The sequence below is a fragment of the Petaurus breviceps genome, unplaced genomic scaffold (assembly GCF_028583685.1).
Source record: "Petaurus breviceps papuanus isolate PSGF00001 unplaced genomic scaffold, PetGlider_PUasm1.0 688, whole genome shotgun sequence".
Lineage (NCBI taxonomy): Eukaryota > Metazoa > Chordata > Mammalia > Diprotodontia > Petauridae > Petaurus > Petaurus breviceps.
This window is the reverse complement of record NW_027186457.1, coordinates 6,505,768-6,525,567: the sequence shown is the minus strand read 5'-3', so window position 1 is coordinate 6,525,567 and position 19,800 is coordinate 6,505,768. Positions and strand designations below refer to the sequence as shown.

Below are 19,800 nucleotides of genomic sequence, written 5' to 3'. Positions count from 1 at the left end.
CTACTATTTATCTGCTTATTGTTTCACATGCTTTGTTGTTGTTCATTTGTGTCTGACTCTTCATGAACCTGTGGACCATACTGTCAGAGGGGCTTTCTTGGCAAAGACACTAGTATGGTTTACCATCGCCTTCTTCACATGCTTAATTCTAATCATTTTTTTTTTTTTGCTTTTTGGAGGGCAGTTGGGGTTAAGTGACTTGCCCAAGGTCACACAGGTAGTTTTTGTGTTGTGTCTGAGGCTGGATTTGAACTCAGGTCCTCCTGACTCCAGGGCCAGTGCTCTACTCACTGTGCCACCTAGCCGTCCCAATTCTAATCATTTCTTATTCAGAATCGTATTCCCTGGCTTTAGACACACAGAGCTTTGGGAAAAGGGCATCTCTGAGTTTTTTTTTTCCCTTAGAATGAGTGGTTTTCCAATACAAGCACCTAAATGGTTTGATGCATAGACTACTGGACCTAGAATCAAGAAGTCTTGAGTTTAAATACTATCCCACATACTTGGGCAAGTCACTTAACCTCTGTCTGGCTTAGTCTTCTTATCTGTAAAATGGGGATAATAATAGCAACTACCTCCCAGAGCTGCTGTGGGGATAAAATAAGATAATATTTGTATTTCTAAAGCACCTTGTGATTAAATAAATGCTAGTTAATATTATTAATAATTATTATAATAATAACATTCTCAGAAAGGCCATTGAGGCAAGCTCTGTGCATTCTTCCTCTAGCACATCCCATATTGCAATCATGCAGTGAGGAAATAGGAATCCCCATACTAGATTTCTTCTTCTTTCAGTCTTCTATTCCCCAAGCACTAAAACAATCACCAAAGTTAAACTTCTCTTAAGTAAACTTTAGGTCAGGGGTTCTTTACTTTTTTTTTTGTGGCATGGACTTCTTGATAATCTGACCCTGGAACTGACCTTGCTTATCAACTTCCCCTTTATCTGCCTTTCCCATTTCAAATGTCCTTTGTTTATGTCATTGTTTAGTTGTTTCAGTGCTGTCTTCCTCTCTCTGACCCCATTTGGAGTTTTCTTGGCAAAGATACTAGAATAGCTTGCCATTTCCTTCTCCAGCTCATTTTATAGATAAGGAAACTGAGGCAAACAGGGTTAAAATGTCTGAGGCCAGATTTGAACTTATGAAGATGAGCCTTCCTGATTCCAAGCCCAGTGCTCTGTTCACTGTGCCACCCAGCTACCCCTAAATAGCTTTACTAGGACTATAAAATCTAAGATTTAAGGTGACCTATTTGCTGAGCTGTAAGTGACAGATGACCCTGTGTCTCTTTGTAACAGACTAACCAACCTCCTAGCCACTTGGGTCAATCCAAAACTTTTAATTTGTTTCACCCTTTCTTTATCTCTTCTGACAACCACCATCTGAAGCAGCCTTTCCTTCAGCAATAGGGACATAACAGAGTAACAGAATCAGAGACCTTTTCCTCCTCATATTAAAGGCGATTCAAGAACTGTACAAAAGCTTCCTGAATGCTGTTGACACTAATCAATTGTCAGTTCTCAAGAAGTTTCATTTTTAGACATTCATTCCTCTCCAGATTCCAATTCTAATTCTCCTGATCTTCTCCATTGTTCCATAGCAGCCTTCTCACCCTGGAAGTCTACCCTGCCCCTATGTCCCATTCCTCTGAATAACTGATTCCTCCCAGAACCTTCATATTTTTTCTGCCCCTTTATTTTTTAAATTATTTATTAAGTATTTTATTTTCTCCCAATTACATGTCAAAGCAAATTTTAACATTCACTTAAAAAATGTTTAAGTTCCAAACTGTGTCGTCTCCCTTCTCCCCTCATTGAAAAGGCAAGCAATTTTATATAGGTTATACACATGCAGCTGTGCAAAATATATTTCCACGTTAGTCATATTGTGAAAGAAAACAGGTCAAAAAAACAATAAAAATAAGAAAAGTTTTAAAAAGTGTATGCTTCAATCTGTACACATAGTCCATCAGTTCTCGCTCAGGATGGATAGCATTTTTCATCCTAAGTCCTTTGGAATTGCCTTAGATCATTGTATTGTTGAGAATAGCTAAGTCATTCCTAGCTGATTGTCATACTATGCTGCTGTTATGTGTACAATAGAACCTCCATTTTTTAAGGAAAATATCCAGGACCTCCATATTTTCATTCTTCTCTGGGCTCCACTTCTGATTGCCCAGAATTTTCTACCATGTCCTCTTCTGAGTCCCTTCTGCCCTTCCCCACTCTGTATCCCCCCTATGCCCCTCCCACTTTTGTACGTAAGCTCTTTGAGAGCAAGAACTGTCTTTTTGCTTGTATTTGTATTCCTAACACTCAACTTCTGTCTTGTAGACAAATCTCTAAGACCATCCACCTAGGAGTTCCCTATGTTAATGAAATCAAAGGTCCAATCCCTCTCATTAAGATGCCAGAAATGGGTACTAAATGTCTTTCCTTCATTTGCTTCATTTATCTTCCACTAACCAGAACTCAAAAGATTCATCATTTGGTGAATGGGTTTGCCTCCCTTTACCCGGAAAAGAAGACCAGATTTACGTATGATATTAATATTAGTAGGGTGACAATCAGTATTCTATCCCTAACCGCTCTCTCTGCATCCTGAGCAACTAAAGGTGAGATTACCCTTATCATAAGCATGAGATAACGTTGACGATGCTCACCCAACTATCATGCTCCTTCTGCCATCCTCAGTCACTCTGCTCGCCAGGAAGACCCTTACCTTAAGTCCCAGATGGGCAGTAGGGGGTTCCAAAATCAGTCCTAAATAATTCCATTTGAAGTTTTCTTTTTGGGAATGATAAAATGTGCTATTATTTCAGAGAGTTTACATAATGTGACCCCCCTTTCTCCTCCATCTCTTTTATTCCTTAGATCATAACTGAATTTCCCCACAGTGTTCTCACCATAACATAATGGCCGTCAATGTGAATAGGTAGCCTCCAAACCAACAGTGCCCCATGGAGATCATGTCCCAAGAAAAAACAATCTGTTAACCTTTTCACAGTCATAACATTTATTTAGCTATGCAGTGTACAATATCAAGCCAGCACTGTTACCAGCAAAAACACCAACAGATTTTCCAGGAACGCTATGACACATAGTGGCCTAACATTTGAATAGCACATAGCCTCCCAACAGTTTAACAGAAGACTGAAACAGCTGGTCTGTTCAGAACAGTTTTTCAGGGGAGAAAAAAAAAAACACCTCCTTTTGACTGTCAATTACAGCCTCAGGAAAAAGGAGAAAAGAAAACTCTTTAAGTGCCTCTGCATTTCTAGGGAAAAGAGCTTCAATCTAACAAACGTCTCCAAATAGAATTGCTTTAAAAAAGATTCTTGGACAAAACTCACAGAAAGATAAATCCCAATGGTGCACTCAGTTTCTCAGAACTGGTTCAAGTTCATCTCTTGAAAGCCACATCTCTCAAACCCTTGTTTTCTTCTGAACTTCCCTGTGACTAACCAGAATTTAATCATGTGACACCATTGGTCTGTCCTTGTCATTTTCTAATCTTTACTTTCTTCAGAGTCGTCATTGCAGAAATGTTTTCAGTCCTAGAACTATTCCTAGCTTACAAGGTGATTATCTTTTATTTTATTTTATTTTTTAAGCACTCAGGGTTAAGTAACTTGCTCAAGGTTACACGGCCAGTTATTTCTGGGCGTGGTACTGAGTATCTGAGACCAGATTTGATCCCCCAGGTCATCCCAACACTGGAGCCAGTGCTCTTACTCGCTGAGCTACCTGGCTGCCCCTAAGCAATTGGGGTTAAGTAACTTGCTCAAGGTTATACAGCCAGGTGTTTCTGGGTGGGTGCTAAGTGTCTGAGCCTGGATTTGATCCCCAGGTCATCCCGACACTGGAGCTGGTGCTTTTACTCACTGTGCTACCTGGCCGCCCCTCAAGGTGATTATCTTTAAAGTCCTCCATTGACTCCTGTACCATTCAGAAAGACATTGCAATGGGTGCCATTTTTTTGCCTCCTTTACATGAAGCACATGACACGTCAATCTTTGTGGCTCATTAAGATGCCTAAGGTCATAGGAGTCAGAGCTGGAAAGGAATATAAATGTCATCTGTCTGACTCCCTCAATTTACAGATGAAGGAACTAAAACCCAGAGAGGTCTAAATATCTTCTTCAAAGTCAGAGAGGCAGTAAGTGGTAGAACCTTAATTCCAACTCAGGTTCTCTGGATTCAAAAACCCTTGCTTTTTTCGATTGTTGTTTACTTGTTTCAATTGTGTCTGACTCTTCATGATCCACATTTGGAGTTTTCTTGGCAAAGGTACTGTAGTGATTTGCCTTTTCCTTCTCCAGCTCATTTTACAGATGAGAAAACAGAGACAAACAGGCTTAAACATACACAACTAATAAGTGTATGAGGCTGGATTTGAACTTGGGTCTTCCTGACTCTAGGCCCAGTGCTCTATCCACTGCACCACCTAGCTACCCCGCTTTTTTCCATACCTCTCTCCTTTCAGCGTCCATATAAAATTTTAGCCATGATTTGAGTTTAGTTCTCTTAGTCATCTCCCTTTCTAAACTATACTCTTCTCCTAGATTTAAATTTAACATTCTTGTGAAAAATCTCTGACAAGAAGCTAGCAAAAAGTCATATTCCAGTTCTGGGGGGAACTCAGAGATCATCTGGCCCAATATGCTTTTCTTATAGATGAAGAACAAGACCCTGAGATGTCAGGTGACTCGCCCAAGGGTCATTCAGACGGTGAAAGAAGCAGATTCAAATCCACTGCTTCCAACTCCAAGTCCAGTGACCTTTCCATGGGTCCATAGTGGCTTTCCTCCTCCCAGACTCTCATAAAAGCCTGCTTTGATTTCTCATTTCTCAAAGTCCATAGGTCAGGCACAGCCTTCCCCAGTGGATATGCTAATGTTATTTCAGAGGGTCCTGCTTCCTGCCTTCCCCACAGCTAATGGAAACAAAGGGGAAGAGCTAGTTTACAGTCCCTGGAAAGCAATCATTCCTGGGAATCAGAATTTATAATCATGGAAGAGACAGCTGGAAAATAAAAATAGTTGGTCCAAGTCTTTAGCAAAATTATGGAGAGATTTGGGGTTTGTGTGTGTGTGTGTGTGTGTGTGTGTGTGTGAGTGTTTAGTGCTTCCATTTCTCCACCATCTTCATCTCTCTTCTCTGTGGGACTTTCCCAGTGCCTTCATCTCCTCTTCTCTGTCCCCTCCCTTACCCTCCCTTACTAAAATCTTCCATCAAGAAAGAATCTAAATTGGACTTCTGGAAAAAGCAACCTATATTCCTTGCCCTTGACTTCCTCTCCACTCAACTCACTTATTTCTTAACCCTCTGCTTAATAAATACTTGTTGAATGACTGATTAAACAAAGAGAGTCTCCCAATTCTGATGGCCATAGGACTGATCTGCCCAGACTAGGTAACATCCTAAAAAGAGTCCTAGATTTAGAGTTAGAAAATCTGATCTCAAAACCCCAAATTTTCCCCCTGCCTCTACTACATAATCTTCTGGAGGGGAAGGGTGGTAAAAAACTTTAGAGAGGGAAGGGAAGGGGATAAGCATTTATATCATTCCTGCTATGTGCCAGGCACTGTACTAAGCCCTTTAAAATTATTATGTCCTTTGATCCTTACAATAACCCTTCGAGGGAGATGTGTTATTATTACCATTTTACAGTTGAGAAAACTGAGGCAAATAAAGCTAAGTTACTTATCCAAGATCATTCAGCAATCAAGTTTGTGAGGTAGGATTTGGACTCAGGTCTTCCTGATTCTAGCCCCAGCTCAGGGGCAGCAACTACCCCTTTGAACATCTGTTTCCTCCTATGTAAAATGATAGGGAGTGCAATATCTAAGAATCGATATGTCCAGGGGCGGCCAGGTGGCTCAGCGAGTAAGAGCACCGGCTCCAGTGTTGGGACGACCTGGAGATCGAATCCTGGGCTCAGACACTCAGCACCACACCCAGAAATAACTGGCCGTGTAACCTTGAGCAAGTTACATAACCCTGATTGCTTAATTAAAAAAAAAAAAAAAAAGAATCGGTATGTCCCCAAGCTCAGCAGTACTTCTTCCCACCTCCCTGCCAGAACCATAAGAATGGTCCCTATGACCCAGGATGCTTAGTGATGATTGGGTTCTTTAGCCCAGGGCTTCTTAAACTTTTTCTACTCATAACCCCTGCATTTTGGCAGCAATTGATTCATTGGCATTGCATGGCCTGAGGGCATGCATAGTGCAAAGTGTACATGCTTTGTTTCCAGAACCAAGGCTGCAGTGAAGTGACACAACATGGGCAAGGACTGCCAGAAACACCTCAGATTCATTACATGTTTGATTTTTAATTAATTTTTGGTCATTGTGCATTCAGAAACCTTTTCCTGTTGCCAGATTTTTTGGCACCCCATATGGGGTTGCAACCCACAGTTTAAGCACTGCTTTAGTCCACATCTTTTCTTTGCCCACATCTTTAGGAACAAGCTTTACCTGGCTTTCAGAAAACAAATACTAATGTGACCAGCTATCTCAGTCTGTGAACCCTAATTGTGACCTCTGATCATTTAATTCTCCTTACTCTATTATAGCATCTTCATCCTCACCCACCTTAGACCAGGGGTAGCTTTTGAGCAGAAGTTAAGAAAATATGGCACTGATCTCACTCTTTCCATTCAGTGATTTATCTTGGAAGGTTTGAGAAGTCAATTGACCTTTTAAAGTATGGTTTCATGGATACGGCCCTGGACTTTGACTTAGGAAGAACTCAGGGCAGATTCACCCTGTGATACTGCCTCTGTGACCACATGCAGGTAAAAAGACCAATCTGAGCCTCAGTTTCCTCACTTGTAAAACACCTATACCCCTCATCTCATTCATTTGATCTGAGTCTCAAGCAAAAGAATGTATATTGAGTGTTCGGCAAGTCTTAAAGCTCTGTGATTGATATTAACATCTATCTATGTAAAATGGATATACTCAGTTGGAATACATTTTTTAAACCACATCCAAAAAGGGTTTTGAGTCCATTTAGCGAAGACTCAATCAATACAAAAGTATTCCTGTTTTTGCACTTATTTATGGAGCGTCCCCTCCATCCCTTTTTCTTTTTGTAATCTGAACTATCAATAACATTTTATGAGTGAGTGAAAATTTTGTGAGTAAAAATGGAATTTGCTTCTGGTTTCTGGATCCCAAATGAAGGTCTGTGGTTCTGTCTAGACAACACCAAATATCCTGATGGAAAGGAGAAATATATAGATACAGCCTCTCCTTCCTAAAGCCAAATGTCTGTTTAGAAATGTTGACATGCTTGGCTCATTTTTTTTTTTTTTTTGCTTCTCTCCAAAGGCTTGTTATAGAAGTCATACACAGCCTTTAAAAAGTTCTGTGGAATCAGTTTTCCACTTTGCAGAGGTGGATCTATGATATTGCTGGACCTTTAGGATAGGTGATGATGTCATGAATAGTAAGAGTCTAACCGAGGGAAGTTTCTGGATACCCTAATTCCTACAGAACCTTTGGGCACTAATGGGCAGCTTTGGAATAACACTGATTGTGAAGTCTTAATTAGGGGAGCAGCACAGCCTAGTGGTCTGAGGAAAAGATTGGTATTCAATGACACTGATGTTCCAACAAAACCTCTGTTCCAATTGTTAGTCTCCAGCCTTAAATATGACACTTGCATTCATTCAAAATTTATCTTTCATAAAATGAGGGTAACAACATTAATTGCCACATATAAAATGGCAAATAAAAAGACCACCTTATTAAGCCTTTCCTTTATGTAAACCAAGGGTTCTTAACATAGTTTTGGGTCTGGTGAAGCCCATTTCTTCTCAGAATAGTATTTTAAATATGTAAAATAAAACAGACAGGACTATGAAGGTAAATTAATACAAATATATTATGCAAGGTATATTTGTTTGTTTCTTTACTCATTCAAGGGCCCCTGATCTAAGGATGTATTTTTTCTAAGATCTGTGATTTTGTTCATGTGGTGAATTTCCAGCCAATATGTAGTCAGCCCATCTATAATACTTATTAAGTACCTATTTAATAGTATTAATTACCTACTTAATAATATTTATCAAGTACCTACTTAATAGTATTAATTAATAGTAATGCCAGGTACTGTGCTCAGCACAGGAGATAACAAATAGAAAAAGAAAGGCGATTGCCCTCAAGGAGCTTGGAATTTAGTGGGGGGAGACAACACATAAAAGGAAGCTGAAAAGGAGTGTTTCTTTCTTTTATTTTATTATCACTATATTTCTATTATTTTTATTTCAGACCAGAATTCAGACCAGAGAAACTACCTTCCCATTCTTTTGAAGTTGACCATGAAGATGCTGATAAGGATGAAGTAAGTAGACTGTTTAAATACTTGTGACATGTAGATAACAGTGTCCTGGAGTGTTTCACAGTGTTCTGCATTTGGAACGACCGCATCATCAGGCCCTGTAGTCTAATAAAGAAAACAGCTTTGGACATAGAAGAGAGTTTCATCTATTTTAAGTTAGATGCCTCCATTATCAGGATCAATGTGGCATGGTAACTAGAGATCTAGATTTGCAGCCAGAAAGATCTGGGTTCAAATACTGGGTTTCTGACATTTACTGACTGTGTGACCCCCTGGACAACATCACTTTGACCCAAACACCAATCTGTAATTTATTTACTAAACCATAAACAGGTCACCCCCTTTGAAGGCAGTTATGCTAATGACATCCCAGATGATGAATTCATCTTCTGGCTCCCATTCACAAAAGAAATCATCACATTATGATGACTGTCTTTTGCACAGGACACCACATCCCACTCATCTTCCAAGGGTGGTGGAGGACCAGGAGGACCAGGAGTCTTCAAGTCTGGCTGGCTTTACAAGGGGAATTTTAACAGCACAGTCAACAACAGCATCACTGTCCGGGTAAGCAGGCACCGTGATCCAGGCTGGTTATGGTTATCCTCAAGGGCAGTCCCACTGGGAGTCACAGTAGAGATGCTGTCGTTTGTATGTGGCTACACTCCGGTCTCCCCTCATATTTCACTTATCAAGGAGTATGATAACATTAAAGAGGAGTTTCTTTTCTCCAGAATAGTGTCAAAGAAGGGAAGTGACTCGATGGCATTTTTAAATATTCTAATTTTTGTGAAAAATGTTTTATGATTCACCCAAACAATTTTAACTCTCTTCCTTTTTGGCTCATTTTAGTCATTCAAAAAGCGTTACTTTCAGCTGACTCAGTTGCCAGATAACTCCTACATTATGAACTTCTACAAAGATGAGAAAATATCCAAAGAACCTAAAGGCTGCATCTTTTTGGATTCCTGCACAGGCGTTGTGCAGGTGAGTCTGACTTGGTTACTTTGTTTGAGATTTCACTTGGAAAAGAAATGTTCATTTGTAACCACCCCTGTGGCTATATTTCTTCTACTTGTTTCAGCTTTCCTGTTTCAAAAGTGTTTGCTTACTAATGGTTTTCTCTTTTTAAAATATTTTATTGATTCTTTTAGCTTTTACATCACAGTCCTTTCTGGATACACCCCCCCAATATGCATGCATGCATGCATGTGTACATACATATATACACATATACACACATATACATAATTGAATATGTATGGATATATTATTTCTATCATTTTTATTTCAGAAAAATTATGTGTATATATGTATATACACATTCATACGCATATGCATACACACATACACATATGTATACACACATACACATATGCATGCACACATACACCCACGTATACACACATACGCATATGCATATGCACACACACATACACATACACTCACGCAGGGGCAGCTGAGCAGCACAATGGAGAAGGTGACTAACCTGGAGCCAAGAAGATTCATCTTCCTGAGTTGAAATCAGGCCTCAAACACTTACTAGCTGTGTAATCCTGGGCAAGTCACTTAACTTTGTTTGCTTCAGTTTCCTCAACTGTAAAGAGAGCTGGAGAAGGAAATAGCAAACCACACCAATATCTTTGCCAAGAAAACCCCAAATGGGGTCAAAAAAAGTCAGACACAACTGAAAAACAAGTGAACAAATTACAAATATGCACACATAAATATATATGCTTAGATACACATATAAATATATTATGTATGTATGTATACATGTAGGTGTGTATATACAAACACATACCTATGTGTATATATAGAGATATAAATATAAACTCTTCCCGTCTAACAAATAAAATTGTTCATTAAAAATCATCTGTTAAGGTCTTACAATGTGCCAAGCTCTGGACCTGCAAACATAAATTTAGAAGCTGCTCATGCTCTTAAGGAGTCTACATTTTATTAAAGGAGATTTTATGTACATATATGTGTATATATGTGTATATGTGTATATATATATGTCATGTGTTTCTATGCGTGTGTGATATACACACATGTATTTCCATAGAAAGACAGAAAAGATAACTACAAAGTGATTTTTCTGAGAGAGCACTGGCTTCTGGGAGAATTATGAAAGGCTTCACATCAGAAATTATGCTTGAGCTGAACCTGGAAGGAAACCAGAGAATCCAAGAGCCAGAGGGGAGGGGAGAATGTGCTCCAACATAAGGAATGTCAACTTCAAAGATGCAGAGACTGGCGACCAAGGATCAAGTATGAAGAAAGTAAAAAAAAACAATCAGTGTTCACTCTGACTAGATGATAGAGCCCAAGGACGCTGGTCGTATATAATGAGGCTGGGAAGGTAGGCTGAGGACAATCTATGAAGGGCATTAAACACTAATACAATGTAGAGGGCAGATACTACAGTGTATATAGCATCTCACTGTCCTGGCCCATACCCCTAATACTTGTGCATCTTAGCTTCCTCACATGCACAATGATGAGCTTGGACGAGACGACCTCTGAAATCCCTTCCGGCTATAAATAATAATAACGATGATAATAGCTAACAGTTATATAGGGCTTTAAAGTTTACATAGCATTTCACAAATGCTATCTTATTTGCTCCTCATCATAAATAGATGCTGATAATTTTTCAGTTGTTCAGTCATGTCCTACTCCTCATGACCTCATATGGTGTTTTCTTGGAAAAGATACTGGAGTGACTTATCATTTCCTTCTCCAGTAGATTAGGCAAACAGAAGTTAAGTGACTTGCCCAGGGTCACACTCTGAGGCTGGATTTGAACTCAGATCTTCCTTACTCTAGGCCCAGTGCTCCATCCACTAAGCCATCTTGCTGCCTCCTGATAAATGCTATTATTATCCCCATTTTACAGCTGAGGAAACTGAGGCAGACAAAGAGTAAACAATTTGCCAAAGGACATACAGTTTTTAAGTGTCTGAGGCAGAATTTGAATTTAGATCTTTCTAGCTGCAAGTCTAGGTCTCTCTGCACTGTGTCACCTACCCACTTCTAATATTTGACCCATTGATCAACAAGATTGAATCAATAAGTCGAACAAAATTTATTAAGCAGTTACTACATGCCAGTGTCTGTGCTAAGCACAGTTTATAAAATGCAGGTTTCCTAACTTCAAAGAGTTTACATTCTGATGGTAGAGACAACACGTACACATCTAAGAATGTGCAAAATGAACAAAGGATGGTTCTGGGAGGGGATGTCCTAGCACCTGAAGGGACCAGGGAAGATTTCCTATAGAAGGTGGTGCTTGAGTCCTGAAGGAAACCAAGGATGTCATTAAATTGAAGAGGGAGTCCATTCAGGTGGTCAATGCAAAGGTGAAGAGGAAGACAGGGAATGGAGTACTGTATGAAGCTTGTTTGCCTCAGTTGGTCTTTTAAACCAAGCATACATGTACCTTAGGCCCTAAGACCACGTTAGAAGATGCCTCTTAAATGAATAAAAATAAAAATATAAGGTTTATAATATTACAAGGTCTCTGAAAGTTTGGAATGATGGGAGGTGTGTGATCAATTTTTACAGAAGCGACCTTGGTCCTATATATTCTCTACCGATCATCTCAGAACTGTGTGTACAGCTCCAACCAGGGCTGTTTGCCCAGTGCAGAGCAAAGTATTGCAGTCATCTCATGAGCTTAGGTCACCATTGAGAGCTCATTTGTGGGCTATTTTTACATAAATTATCCTGGTTGGCTATCTAGATGCTCACAGATTCCCCAGATAATTGCATCACCCTTTGTTTCCCTCTGGCTGGATAGCTCTTCCCTCTGAGAGGCCAGGAACTAAGGCATACTTCGCCCAGAAAACAGCATTTGTAAGATGTCATGCATGTAGCATACAAAACCCACAGAGACATTGAAAATTTAATCCTACCTTCTTTATTAGCTAGAAGGAATTTAAGTTACCCAGGAAGGAAGGAAGAGTCTTTTTGTTGGTAGAAAGGGAAGCATTAAAGGCAGTAATAAAATTCTGATAGATTGCAAGTAAAAAACAAAAACCAGTCTCTCAGAAATCCCTGCTAGAAATCCAAGGATCCAAATGCTCTGCCTGAATATTTTAGGAATACAAGACTTCTATTTACAAGAACCTAATTGCAGTTAAGTGGTTTCTTTGGATAGTGCTATAATGAGGGTGATTCTTCTGGTACACTGAGTTCTGACCAGAACTGACTTACCCCTGGAGAGGTACTGAATTATGTCTCATGTCTTCCATTTATTCTTCTAAGATGCTATGGTACCATAAGGTTGGCATATGTATGAAAAGTATCATAGAGTGAACAAGTTGGCTCTAGAGTGAACAAGTTGGCTCTATCTTCCCAATGTTAGGTTGCTCTGGCCAAAGTAAGTGGCCTATGAATGGAATCTTACTGGGTGGCCTCCTTTCCATTTCTTCAAAATTGCCAACATTTCACTTTCTTTGGGGCTCTGGAAATAGTCCATTTGGTTAGTTCTTCTTGTATTAAAAATTATTAAGAACAGAATCACTTCCTAGCACATAATTTACCCAGATAGAAGGGAGTATGTGAATATTTGTGTTGGGCAGTAGAAAGATGGCTGGATTTGGATTCAGGGGCCATGGGGACAGGGGACATATCTCTGTTATGGAGCTACTTTGGGAAAGTCATTTAGGTTTCAGTTTCTTCATCTATAAAATAAAGGAGTTAGACCAGTTGATAATATATAAATTTGGAACTAGACAGGAACTCAGAGGTCATCTAGCCCCATAACCTTCTCCCCATATTTTACATATAAAGAACTGAGGTCCAGAGATGGATGACTGGTAAGGTCCCTTCCAGCTCTAATTCTATAATTGTATGGCCTAAAGTCTTTGATAACTGGAAATTAATTTTGATACCATGGTGTAGGATTTACATCTGATTATATTGCTCTGGTACTCAACATATATTGTTAATACTTCATGGATACCAAGTAATAATAAAGTAAATCTACTTGTACCCATTCACATTCCAATGAATTCTTATCTCTCCACAAAAATAACCACATTTTTCAATGAATTCCTTCCAAATCCACATTCATGATGGTTTAGGAGAGTCCCGGCTTAGGAATTCAGTCAGTTGTGTGCCTGCTTGAATTCTGTAATGCTGAGCATCCCATCTGGGAATCATCCTCAGATTGTATACAGCTATTCTAGGAGACATCGGTCCTAGGAGTATCTCCCTCCCGGGGCCTTCAGGCAAGGGCTTTCTCTGGTTTCAGCATGGAGTTGTTTATCATGTCTGCCCTCTGCTCTCTCCAAAGTTACCAGTGATCTCTTAAATGATGAATCTGATGGTCTCTTCTCAGTGCTCATCCTCTTTGAGCTTTCTGCGATATTTGACACTGTTGATCACTTCCTCTTGGATATTCTCTCCTCTTTGAGTTTTTGACACTGTTCTCTTTTCTATCTGACTTCTCAGTCTCCTTTCCTGCTTTTTCATGCATTGCATGTCCACTAATCATGAATATCCTCAATGCTATGCCTTGGACCATCTTCCCTTTTCTCTCAGTATTAACTTTTCTATGCAGATGATTCCTGGATCTACATCCAGCCCATTTTCTCTTCTGAGCAATAGTCTCAGTCAATTAGTCGATAGCATTTATTAACTGCCTGTTATGTTCCAGGCTTTCTACTAAGCACTGGGGATACAAATCTAATGGCCAATTGCCTTTTGGATATTTTGAATTACATGTCCTATATCTACATTACATGTCCTATATCCTGCATCCTATATCCTATATCTCAAACTTAACATATCCAAAATACATCTTGTAATCTTTCCCCCCAAACCTTCCTCTCTTCCGAACGTCCCTAATGCTGTCAAATCTCCCCTACCTCCAATCCATTCTCCCACTCAGTAAGCATCAGTGCTTCCCTATTGCCTTGAGGATCAATATAAATTCCTCTGGCATTGGGTCTTTGAATTGGTGGTCCCTCATATCTGGAATGTTCATCCTCCCTCACCTTTACCTCTTAATTTCTCTGGCTTCCTTCAGAACCTGGCTTAATTCCCACCATCTTTAGGAGACCTGCTCCAGTTCCCTGAGCTGCTATTACATTCCTTTCTGAGATTACTGTCCATCTGCATTGTATTATTTTATATATTTTTGTAGTTTACATGTTGTTTCCCCTGATAGAAAGTATACCATCTATGGACAAGGACTGTTTCATGTTGGTCTTTGCAGCCCCAGAGCCTAGCAGAGTGCTTGTTACATAGTAGGCTTTTTATGCTATGCTCATGATGAATTTGGAGTCAAAGGGCATTGGTACAAATCCTAGACTGACCACTTATTACCTGTGCTATATAGGACTTAGTATGTACCTTGTTATTTACATGTTGTTCCTCCTATTAAAATCTGAGCCCCTTCAGAACAGGCACCGTTTTTTGCCTTTCACTATGTCCTCAATGCTTAACACAGTGCCGGCACATCAAGAGTGTTCAGTAAATGTTTGTTGACTAACTGAGTAACTACTTAGAGCAGCAAGCCAAGTAATTTACCTGATTGTCTGTTGATCTGGATATCATCACAAGGTTAAGTCTAGAAGGGGGTGGAGAAATGGACACTGTATTCAGGTTTCTCAAGCATTTAAAGCCCGGTATTTTTCTAGATAGTTCTTATTTTTAAATCTGGAATTCCTCCAGAAGGCAATAATGCTGAACTTTAAAAGGAGAGAATTAATTAAGTGTTACAAAGCAATCCAGCAAAAGTAGGAGATAATTGCATTTTAAAGGAGATGCCAAATTTCCACATGCAAAGGACAATAAAGAACCTAATGAAGGGAGGAGGTATTTTTCTATTGTTGGCCACAAAATGGACTATTTGGCTATAAGTTTGAAAAAAAAAATCACTTAGCATTAGGTGAAAGATCCACAGCTATTTTATAGACATTGAACTGGAAAGTTTAATGTTTGCTTTTCCACGTGCACTTTGAGTTTATTCTGGCAAGTGAAACCCATTTAAATCTAGCTGCATAGTGTTCTATGAACCCATGTAGAGTATATTGAAATACGGGGCACAAGACATATGTTAAATTCATGAAGAAGATGAAATAAATCTTTGTTTCTCTTTCTCACACCAGGAGAATCAAAGAGTTGTTGGTTCCTCTTAGTATAGCTCACTTAATAATACTAAAACATTTTCTTTTCCCCCCGCCGTAAGGCAATCAAGGTTAAGAGACTTGCCCAAGGTTACCCAGCCAGTAAGCGTCAAGTGTCTGAGGCCAGATTTGAGCTCTGGTCCTACTGACTCCAGGACTAGGACCCATGCTCTACCCACTGTGCCACTTAGCTGCCCCAAGGTGGGTGTTCCCTCAAAAGGTACCCACATTTCACATTAATTTTGACATTTCATCCTTTATTGGATGTTGGTTCCCATGCATAGATAAATATAGGATCGTAATCTTTCGATAGTGTGAATTTTATTGCAAAGCATTATTGGACTTAGACTCCTTTTAATCTCTTAGGCATGGAGCAAGGGTAACTGGGAGTGGAAGAGAAAATCAAGCCTTGAGACCTAGGCAAATGACTACATGGCCCTATTAAGGAGATTTTTGTACATAATAATCTTCTTCTTTGCCCCGTACTTCTCCCTTTTCAGCTGAAACATGTCCTCATAATCCCATTGTGGTAGACAAAAAAATCAGTGAATCATCAAGTTAGAGCTAGAAAGTATCTTAGAAGCCTCTAAGCCCAACCTTCTCATTTTAGAGATGAGAAAAAGTACGGCCAGAGGGCTTAAGTAACTAGCACAGAGTGGCAGCACAGGTGAGAATCTGAGCTGGGATTTGAACTTAAGCCTTCTTGACTCTCAGTTCAATGCCATGTCTACTGAGGCCATGCTGCCAATCATTCTGATACGATATGATTAGCCAACTTTTATGTTAGCATGAAAAGTGAGAACTTTTGTGAGATGCCACGAACATTACCAAAATCTGTTTTCTTACCACTCAATATGTTTAAAACAGAATTATTTCCCCTCAAAAAGCTTGAATTTCCCCAGTTTTTTAGAGAGTCCCTCTCTCCTTCCAGTTACCTACATTTGTAACTTTAGAACCATCTTTGACTCTTCCTTCTCCTTGATTTTCTCTCTCCCAAATCTGATCAGTCGCCAAGTCGAGTGGGAGATAAGGAAATGATATATGCAATTGATCACATATATAGGAATGGTCTAGTAGAAGATTCAAGGGGGAGAGAGATCATTTTGTCAGTTTTTTAAAATGACTTTTGAAGTCCTATACTACCCCCTTACAAAGAGCAGTATATGTTGAGAGAAAAGGTCTATACATCTATCCTTACTCAGTTGTAAATCTTAGCAGGGACTTCAATTCCCAGATGGACCATTTGTTGTATACCTTTCTTACTTACTACAAAGCTGCAATGTGTTTTGTTATGAGGAATCTGTCCATGTCTGAGTCATTCTCACCTTGGAGGTGTTGTTGGCTTATAGAATCCAACATTTCAGAGTGACAGACTGGTAAGTTATCAGGTGAAATCTCTCATAACCAGTTTGTTGACTAAAGCTAGACAGATTTAGACTTTCTAAAAAAAAGGCAACAGGGTATAATGGATAGAGAGTTAGCCTCTGAGTCATGGAGATCTGGATGCAAGGTCCATTTCTGGACAGACTAATGTGACCATGAGCAGTAAGTCATTTCATTTCTCTAAGCACTCATGGAATTCCCTAAGCACCATGTCAGTCTTCATGGATGGAAAGAGGTACCATATTTGAATTCTTCCTCCATTCTTGCCTCACTAGCTGCTTGCTTGGATATCTCCAAATGAGCATTCCATAGACATCTCAAACTCAACATGTCTGAAACAGAAGTAGTTATTTCCCCTCTAAAAGCTTGAATATCCTTAGTTCTTTGGAGGGTCCCTCTCCTTCCAGTTACCCAAGTTTGCAACCTTAAAATCATCCTTCACTCTTCCTTCTCCTTTTTCTTCTTCCTCCCAAATCTAATCAGTTACCAAATTTAGTGGGAATTAGAGAAATGATATATGCAAATGGTCATGTGCATAGGAATGGTGTAATAGGGTAGGCTGAAAGATTCAAGGGGGAGAGAGATCATTCTTTCAGTTGAGGAGTGGGGAGGGAAGGGAGAAGGTATGGTAGAAGAGGAATATATGACTTGGGCCTTGAAAGCAGAGAAGGATTTCAATGGATAATAGTAACAACAGCAACAAGCATAACAATAGTTAGCATTTATATGGCTCTATAAGCGCTTTACAAATGATACTCCATTTTATCTTCATAAAAACCCTGTAAGGTAGATTATTATTGTTCCCAATTTATAGATGAGGAAACAGAGGCAGGTGGGGACTTGCCCAGAGTAACATAACTAAAAATTATCTGATTTCAAATTTGAATTCAGGTTTTCCTACTTCCAAGACATCACCATCCACCTATTTATTGTACCACCTATTTGGAGGGCAGGGAGTCTGTTCCAGGCATTGGGAAAGGTCAAAGGCCATGTGCAAATATATAGAGGCAGTAGGGGGCAGTATGAGATCAATGATCTGTCCATATTCGTTGTAGCCAAATGAGAGTACCATGAGCTAAGTCTATTAAAGTAGGTTTGAGCCAGATTGTGGGAAGCAATGAATTCTATTTTAAGGAGCTGGTATTTTATTCACTATACAATGGGGAGTCACTAAAGGATTTGGAGCAAAGGAATGATATAATCACAATTAAAATTATTTTTATGTTAGCTCAAAGGATACATTAAAAAGGAGAGAAATTAGATGCAGGAAAAACAAGTATAATCATGAAGGCAGGAAATACCTGAATTAGAATGATTTTACTAAGTGGAAAGTAGGAGACAAAAGGAAGAAATATCTGAGATCAAATTCTCTCTACCTGGCTAGTGATTAAATGTTGGGGAATGGGGAAATAGGGGAAAGGAAGAATTAAGCAGGATTCAGAAGCTTTGAACATTGGTATGGGGAGAATAATAGTATCATTGAGAGAAGTAAACAAATTAAGAGAAAGGGCAGATTTTTAGAGAGTCTGTATATATATATATATATAGAGAGAGAGAGAGAGAGAGAGACTCACCTATATAGGGATTCATTTATATAGACTAACTCATTTATCTATAGAAGAGGTTCTTGGCACAGTGGCTAGAGAGCTGGACCCGAAGCCAGGAAGACCTGAGGTCAAATCCCACCTCAGACACTTACTAGCTCTATAACTTTGTGCATATCACTATTTGTTCCAATTTCCTCGACTATAAAATGGAATAATTATAGCACCTACCTCCCAGGGCTGTTGTGAGGGTTATACATCATATTTGTAAACTACTTAACATAGTACCTGGCACATAGTAGGTTCTATAGAAATGTTAGTTATTATTGGTCAATTTAGTGTCATGGAACCCTTTGGCATCCTGGTAAAGCATTTGGATACTTTCTTAAAATAATGTTTTTAAATGCATAAAATGAAATACATAGGATTACAAAGGAAATCAATTAGATTGAAATAAAAATTTAATTTTTTTTTTTACCTTCTAAGTTCATGGATCCCATAAAATCCATCCATGTGTTCCTAGAGTCACTGAGCCATAGGTTAAGAAACCCAAATCCATAGCTTCATGGCTACAAAACCACTTTCCTCACAGCTACTATATGGAGTACGTGGTGCAAATAATAAAATCTGATTTTACAAAGGTATAAAGCCATGGTTACAAGTTGAGCAGCCAAATTTTTACTGCTAGTGTCAGAGTAAGAATTTGAATCTGAAGCCTATTCCTTTTCCATTATGCCACGAGTTAGACATGTTGTTTTTTGAGGTATAGATATGACATACAGCAAGTTCTTTGAAGTAGTGATCTAAAGCTAAAGGGAGAGGTCAAAGCTGGAGATACATCAAAATCACCAGTCTAAATACATTGTGATAAATCAGGATGGTTGATAAATGGACTATATCAGGTAAAAAAAATCACATAATTTTAAAAGAGAAGGGAACTTTTTTATGGGAGTTGCAATAATTCCAGTCTCAATAACTTTAACATATTTTCTGACATTTGAATATCATTGAAATATCTCACTGATTTTTTTAGATGCCATTATTACCTTGATTGTAGGTAGTAGGATGGAAAACCACTCAGATATCTTAATCTTCTTAAATGTAAACTTCTCTACAGTTTGGTTATTTTTTATGGTCTCAAAATAGAAAAAGAGTATAATAAGATATTAATAGAATGTTCCATTTCTAAATGCCCCCTTTTGGTTGCTTGCATGATGGCTTGGAATATAAGTTATAATAATATCTTATGTAAGTCATATGTAGGAAGATTATCTGACATATATATGTAACAAATATGATAGATAGGTGATGAAAGAAAGAAAGAAAGAAAGAAAGAAAGAAAGAAAGAAAGAAAGAAAGAAAGAAAGAAAGAAAG

General features: G+C 38.9%; 1 protein-coding gene across 3 annotated transcripts in view; it reads left to right on the top strand.

The window, feature by feature from the left end:
* Positions 1-19,800, top strand: part of DOCK10 (dedicator of cytokinesis 10) — a 366,705-nt gene that overhangs the window by 206,644 nt on the left and 140,261 nt on the right. For all 3 annotated transcript variants that reach the window (XM_069104543.1, XM_069104541.1, XM_069104544.1), the window contains exons 5-7: positions 8,287-8,359; positions 8,801-8,923; positions 9,209-9,343. In XM_069104543.1, coding sequence (XP_068960644.1) covers positions 8,287-8,359; positions 8,801-8,923; positions 9,209-9,343 — 331 coding nt within the window. The remainder of the gene's footprint in view (positions 1-8,286; positions 8,360-8,800; positions 8,924-9,208; positions 9,344-19,800) is intronic.